This window comes from Copidosoma floridanum, unplaced genomic scaffold (assembly GCF_036245765.1).
Source record: "Copidosoma floridanum isolate Cflo_tuat_1 unplaced genomic scaffold, Cflo_Japanese_pri ptg000007l, whole genome shotgun sequence".
Classification (NCBI taxonomy): Eukaryota; Metazoa; Arthropoda; class Insecta; order Hymenoptera; family Encyrtidae; genus Copidosoma; species Copidosoma floridanum.
In genome coordinates this window covers 5,639,647-5,647,594 of record NW_028321884.1, presented here as the reverse complement: position 1 = coordinate 5,647,594, position 7,948 = coordinate 5,639,647, and the positions used below count along the sequence as shown (strand labels likewise).

Sequence of the window (7,948 nt, the reverse complement as noted above, 5' to 3'; positions counted from 1 at the left end):
TTTAGAGATAAACAATTTACAATATACTAGAAAAGATGGATTTTGCATTTTTTTCAAAAGTCAATTTTCGTAAGTTTGATTAATCACTTTCAATGTAAGTTGTATCATCCTTTACATTTTTATTTTATCGTAAATCTATGATGAAAAATTAAAGAAACAAAAATCTGGATTGAAATTAAATTCTGAGGATGCAAAAAATAAGATAACGGGTTCACCGGAATCTGCTTAGCTTTTGGTAACATTTTTTGATCGAATGTAATCTCTTGCTGAAGAAAAGCTTGATTAAGTGTGTAAACTTACGTCAAGAAAAATTTAGCAAAGTTAGCGCCGATTTGCAAATATTAAGCACCAGTGTGATTAAAAGAAAAAATTTTTTTTAAGGATTACTTAATATGCATTAAGTACTTCAATGTGTAAAAAACTGCATTCATCGTATATAACAAAATTCAAGCTATTCTATGCTAATACTGCATTTTGATAGTTGGAATTGGCGCCAAATAAGCTTTTTTTGACATATGCTTATGGTGAAGAGAGAGAAAATTTTTTTATGTTTCCGCTAAGGCACACTTCAAATTATAATAAAAGTAATAATAATAATAATAATAATAACAATAATAATAATAATAATCATTATAATAATAACATTAATTATAATAATAATATCAATTATAATAATAATATTAATTATGATAATAATATCTATTATAATAATAATAATAATATTAATTTTAGTATTAATAAAGAATCGTAATAGAAATAATGTGAGTAGTGATTATAATGGTATTACAAATAATGGAAATAATAAGCAAAGAAACAAAAACATAAAAATTAAACATTTACTCTTTTATATAAATTTAAAGATATGATAGCTTTTAATGAATTGAGAAGTATTTTGCTGGTTTTGTTTTAAAACGGTATATCACTCAAAAAGAAACAACAAAATAGTTTGATGTTGCTAATTTATAAAAACTTTAATTGGTTTTAAGCGTGTCAAATTTATTGAATGATCAAAATTTCTACTACCAATTTTCGTACGAATCTTGATTTCTCCATTGTTTATGGGTTTTAGAAATTTTTTTTTCAATTAATCCTGCAGGTGCGAATATGCTTTTTAGTTTTCTTTTATGAAATATGAATTATTGGGTAGTTGAGAGAATAAGCGTATTTTACTTGGTTTCCGGTAAAAATTGCAAAAAGTGAGAGATACTTTTCTGCGGATTGTGAGGAAGCAGTTCGGTGCACAGTCGCTAATCTTCATATGGCAAGGAGAAAATGGAGCAGTACAATAAAACCAGAAAATAAGAATTTATACTAAATATATTTTAAGCAATAATCACTTTGTATTTTTATTTTTATGAATTAATTTTATAAATTAATAATTTAAAAGACTAAACTACCTCTGAGTTTCATTTAAAGTCGAAAATTGTAATATGGTTAGTTTGTATGGTTGTAATCGTAAGAAATTTAGTATTATGTACTTATGAAACCCAATGAATGAAAAAAACTAACGATGAAAACATTAATACCAATTGTTATTGAATGAAGATTAAAAATAATAACTTGGTCTTCAGTGGATTGCTTTAAGTGAGACATATTTTTTTTCTTTTTAATGTTTATTTTCTAGAGTTAAATCATTGAAGAATCGTATTATTTGTGTTAGTGTTCATCTGCGTACTGTAAATGTATATGTTGCTACTATATACAAGCAAGATTATTTGAAGTCAGGGATTAATTCAAATGTTGCATTAAGATTTGAGGCATCATTTTCTATTTCAGCTGTTACTCCATGATACGCTATACTGATCTACACTGCATACGACTTTGCGTGTCTTTTAACTAAAGATTTCAATTGGTTCTAAAGTCTTATACATCGGTCATTTCGAATATGTATATACTCGTCTGCTTTGATTTAAAATATTGCAAAATTTTTTGAAGCTCCAACTTATAAAATTAACAAAAAGTACTAACATCCACTCATTCGTAGATATAGTAAAAAAAGTGAAAATAAGGCTTTATTCCGAACACATACGTATACAAATCTCCCTCAACGCTCCACATACTCCAGCGGTTAAGGACATATAATTATAGGCTTTTATAAAAGTTTTTCCTAACTATTCCTTGCCAAGGCCAAAATCTCCGATGGCTCATCTTTACTTTCTGGCATAAAATGAACTAGTGACTGTGTAGAATTGAGCCGAGGAAGAATATTTAATTCCCTAGTATAGCGCGTGTCCGTACTGATGCGTTCAATGTGCATGACAATAGAATTTTACCACCTTCTACGACGCAGCTATGCTTATAATATATTTATAATTATTCGTATATGTCCTGCGCGTGTTTTTTCTTCTGGTTTATCTTTCCTCTAATCTGTTTCTCTTCCAGCACTGACCCACTGGTAAATACTTCATGTCATTGATCCAGTGCCCGTTTTTGGATGTTGGTAGAAAAAAACAAGCTAGTTGTTGGTGCGTGTATTTATATTTAACGTCAATGCGGTGACGTTTCGATGAGCACGTTGCTGTTTTTTTGGAGAGGAACAAGTATCAACAATCAAAAATTTATTTTAACCGGAAAATAAAAAAATAAAAAAATAAGCAATAAAACACACCTAATTATTTTGTTCAGCATATATTGAATAAAGTTGAAAGAAATATTTCCTTTCTAGGTCGACGCTTAAAAAATATTTATGCATTTATCTCTATCGTAGTTTTGTTTTTAAGTAAACTACATCTCAAAAAATGAGTAACAATTTTCGTTAATGAGTGTTACTTTTTTGGATGGTACCAGATTTTTTATTTTCTTCTGAAATATGAAAAAAATAATGTGATCCAGATGTGAATTTTTCGGGATCAATTTAGGAATTTTTACCACAGCATCCTATTAATTTTAGAGTACACAAATTTTTGACTTTCTACATATTGTTGAAATAGAAACAAAGAAAATCGTATTTTCTTTATTTTTTATACCTTTACCCCTTTCTTTGGTCTCTGCTTACAACGGGAAATATTCCATGGAGTGAACCGACGTGTGCGTCAGTGGTTTTCAATATCAATGCCATAGTTTTTAGTAAATAATATATTGAGCTACCCCTAACATCATGACTACCACCGCCAAACTAGGCCGACGGAACATGAAGTCCATTGCTCCAACCAATTACAATCCAAAGTAACGCCACGTACCTACTCGCAGCAAATAAGAGCTACTGTTGCTCCTACCTTTTATGTACGACAGCCAATCTACTCAAACTCGATAGCTTTTTCTCCTACACTACCTGCACCAACAAAGGTAGGGTTGACCAAGCGCCTCTTTTCCCCTGCCACCACAAGATTTGGTTATTTTTGGCCTCTTCTGCTACTTATTCATGAGTGTACAAACATTGTATTGATCTTTGGCGTATAGTACGTAAAATAGTTTATACTAAAGAGATTTTGTTGCAGTTGGTTGATGGAAACGAAAATTTAGTTGATGTGCAGACATTTCTACCTGTAATGGAATCCCCTATCTTGTGTGCAGTATTAGGTATGACTTTAAATAGGAAAGGGAAATTCTTATTTGAGATGATTAATAATTTTATTCTGTAAACTTTTACAAACCTTAACCTCTCGATGATACGAATACTTTTTCGTTAGTCAGAAGTTCCAAATTTTTATTAAAACTGAAGTCGTTAGGGATTTTAAGATGTCACGACCAGATTCGAGCTACCAAATAAGAAATACTACTAAATACTGGTATAACTAAGTAATTTATTATCTTTTTAAGGGAACCCATCTGTGCAATGCATTTTATGCATCATTGAAAGTTTTTCCCAAAAAAAAAAGAAACGAAGGACAAAAGTATTATAATTTTGGACTTAATGTTAAGTTAATTTTAAATAATCAATATCGAGTTGGGTGAAGTGAGTTTATATTACAAAATAATCGCATCGACAGTATATTACTTTCGCTTAAATTTCCAGACCTTCATTTCTTCGACGCTGGACATGTGCCCGATATCTGTGAAATGTAATATAGTGTATATTCTATTTTTGCTTTTTTGAAAATAGGAATGCCCTTCAAAAGTTTTGAATATCATACGATTTTATGTACCATTAGAATCTTTAATTTTAAGATTTTATTTTATTTTATCATTTTTTAAGGGGTGAGAGATACACAAATTGTTTTTGTTAACGACTTCAATATAATACTTTTTTTTTTTATTCAATCTCTTTTATACTGATATGAAAACATTTTAGTGAACCAAATCAAATTTCCACTATGTCGAGTTCTCGGTTGAATTTAAAAACAGACGTGATGATTGAAAAAAAAAAAAAAAAATTGACCGACCGTTATGGCTGAAAGAATAAGTTTCTCAATGGACATCGAAATTATCCAAACTATGGCAGCGAGAATTTATTTGTGAAAGGTCATCTAGCAAACTAACTCTTTCTTTACAAAAATGGTTAAATTATTTTGGTTAAAGTAACAAATGAGCCCCTTTTCATTCGATCGATATTACACCAGTATGTAGGTACTAAGACATCGAATCTCCCGTTGTAGTCTATAATGGATTCTATTTGGTTCGTTTTGTCGATATCGAAATTAAAGGGAGATGCGCTACTATTTCATTGCTCCATAAACGTAAGCGTTTAATCCAACTTTTCTCGTGATACACCTATCCATTGATGGATGTCTGCATCCTCACGACTCGTTGCACAGCATCCATCTGTTTCCTGCCCTGCAGAAATCACTTACACGATGGGTCCCTAGACATAGAATAAGTGCACTCGTGGAAGAGAGAAGAAGTAGAAAAAAAGGGATAAACAATAATAATAAAAATATTTATTGAGTTTATCGTGGTCGTCGGCAGCGTATCGAGGACAAGGATGACGACAGCTCGAATTGTTTACCTGGAAAACTCGACGCAGATGATGGGAACGGGGATCTTACGGCCAACGATCGATCGTCCCTTTCTACCCTCGAGTCGCTGGAGGATTATTATCGGTGGTCTCGATATTTTTTTAATGCGTACCTCTCAAGGATGCATTTCGATTTTTGTTGTCTCAGACGAGTCTTTCACGATGAGTTTTTCAATTTTTAAAGAATATATTACGTATTTTTACGGTAGCTTTTAAAGAATTTTAAGATTTTTTTGTCTTTTAAAATAAATTTAAAGTGTTGATTGTAAATATTTTTTAATCGTAAAACTAATAATTTCAAGATTGCTCAGTTATGATTTTGATATCTTTAATTTTTTTTCCAATGATTATTTTTTATTGCGATGTATTTTTCATTTTGTCAAAACAATGAGCACATATTATTTAAACATCTTACGACAACATACATGTCTTATTTTAAAAATATTTTTAAGGTTACTTGGTTTATGCTTGCTTGCATTGGACCTTAGACAACAAAGTATAGTACACCTCTTATCATGTTTGGAATTGATTTGCTCCGTGAACTGACAGGATAGAGTCTCTTTAAACACAGGTAACAGTGGAAAAAGAGTACTACTTCTGAGACAATAGAATCAAAATCGAGATACAATCTTTTGATGAATAAATGAGATATCAAACCAAATTCTCACCCAACTTTGACATTTACAAACATGTATTTTCATATTACGTATTTACGTGGGATATCTCTAGACGAAATATTTTCCCACCATATCTTTTATTCCCCTCCTTTTTTCATCCTGGCTGTGAACTCTTGCACGGTAGCCCTGAAGTGTGAAATTGAATAACTTCTACGTTGGACGCATACAATACACACATACGCTGACGCACGTTCACAAAGAAAAAAAAAAATGTACAAATGCAACATTATAGGTGTTGATCTGCTCTCAACTCAATATTTATCAACACTATTGAGTTTCAATAAATGAAGTTTGTTAATTCTCAGAATGACTTTTGCATTTATTTATAGCATAGCGACCAATTTAACAAAAAAGTTCCTTCTTGCGAGCACTAAAGTACAATCCCGTAGGTTACAACGCAGGAAAGCAGCCAGTAAGCATCGACACATTGAGCGTCCAGCGAGCCCGCGAATTCAAGGACGTGTACGATGCCCTGCGGACTCTGGACGACTACGACAACAACAACGAGCAACAGTGCGACCCGAGCAACCGCGTTGAGCTCCTGTACTTGGTCAAAAGAATCGCGTCCCAGCATACATGTGCAGCATCGACGAGCCTCGAGAACTTGATAGACCAGGAACTGTATCTGCTGGAGCAGGCTGCCTCGCCGTCCTCGAGACTCGAGCCGCGGCGTCTATTGAGACACCTGAGGAGCCGCGTGAGGCTCGCCTTTCTCAACCTAGTTAGAAACGCTTTAGCTCACTACGACAATCAAGCCAAGGTAAGGAAACTCCCGAAAATTTACCTAGTGTGCAGTAAACACGGTAATTTGTCTGAAATCAGAAAACCGTGAGCAATCCGATTTTTAGTAGTATGAGTCCAAGTTTGGTCAGACAGGAAAATATTTTTAAATCAGTTGTCCTGTTTATCCGATTTTAAGTAGTGCGAGTCTAAGTAAGATCAGAGAGGTGAATATTTTCAAATGAGTTTTCACATCGAACCGATTTTAAGTAGTGCGAGTCCAAGTTTTGCCAGACATGGACAGATTTAAAAAAAATATAGATACGCGTTTCTTAGAAATGTATCAATAATACAGGGGAAAAAAAATTTTAATGGATTCGCAGGAATCAACGCGGACGCGACTGTGCCCGTCATGCGGGCGTCTCAGGGGATTCGAGGCTTTTGAGACCGATCACCGCGAGCGGGTCTCGAGAACGTGTGTCGACTGCAGGGCTCTCAGGCCAGGGCGCCGACCTGGCTACTACCCAGAAATCTACGAGAGGATGCTCAGGGAGCTGCGAAGGCACGAAGCTGTTAGGTAGCCCCACCCTTTAGATCATCCCAAATTATTTCTTTTTTCCCCACTTCAATTCCCTTTTTGTTTACCGCAGACGAGACGGTGCCAGCAGCCTTGCGTTTGTCGTGGGTCCAAAGGCAGTTGGTTACCTGGTGAATGACATATGGCACGGGCGCTCGGTCTTTTCAGGGTGCGACGAGCTCGAGCGACTGCGGCTCGCGAGGCTTGACCCTCGCAAGCCCTCGACACCCTGGAATAATCTGTTGGCGACGAGACGCGAGACTCGGATGCACGAGGTGCTCGCGAGCGATTCCTCGGGCCCACCGGATGCCTACGACGGGGAGCTGGTTCGCAAACTCAGGAGGATGAATTCACTGGCGAGACTTTACTTCGAGTCAATGGTCAGGTACCACTCGGACCCGGGGATGTCTCTGTGAGGTGGGATTTTTGTACATAAGTGTTACGACCGTAACTGCTATTTTTTCGATAATGCAAATGAAGCATTGTTTCTTTGTTACGACATATTTTCGTATGATCACGCATTTGATGCTGAACCATGATGATACATTAAAAAAATAAACAGTCAAGACCGTGATTATGTAGTCAGGTAAATAAAAAATATAAATATCAAAATGAAAAATTCAAGACTATTAAACTTAATTTGATTATTAGTCGACGTATGGTATGCAATGTTTCACTAAATTAGTTTTACTTTAGCAGAGCAGTTGCATCGCGGATAATGAGATCACAGTTGGTATTTATTCTAAATCCAACTCTGTTATAATTAGAAAAAAATTTTTTTAAACGGAATAAAACATAATGCATTTTGGCTCATGTTTTTCCTTGAATTTGCTCGTGTCAACAGAAGAAAAATAAAAACATTTAAATTCTCGCACACAAAAAATCATACTGTCAAACGCTTTGTCCGATTTTTCTTCTTGTTTAAAATTTTTTGTTGTCCAGCTTTTTTTCTGCAACTAGTCAAATTTTTGATGCCCTGTTTTTTTACAGATTTGCACGTGCGCGTACTCGTAACTTTTACAGTTCGACTACTCGTTGGCGCTGCTAAATGCAGAAAAAAAACCTTTGGTGCGCGCACGT

At 34.4% G+C, this 7,948-nt stretch overlaps 1 protein-coding gene across 1 annotated transcript; it reads left to right on the top strand.

The window, feature by feature from the left end:
* The first annotated feature begins 3,097 nt into the window (after positions 1-3,097).
* On the top strand, positions 3,098-7,284 carry LOC149375344 (IQ motif and ubiquitin-like domain-containing protein). Its single transcript, XM_089588874.1, has 4 exons — positions 3,098-3,165; positions 5,926-6,331; positions 6,675-6,868; positions 6,942-7,284. Exons 1-4 carry the CDS (start codon positions 3,098-3,100, stop codon positions 7,282-7,284), a joined length of 1,011 nt encoding a protein of 336 aa, XP_089445000.1.
* The last annotated feature ends 664 nt before the right edge of the window (positions 7,285-7,948 follow it).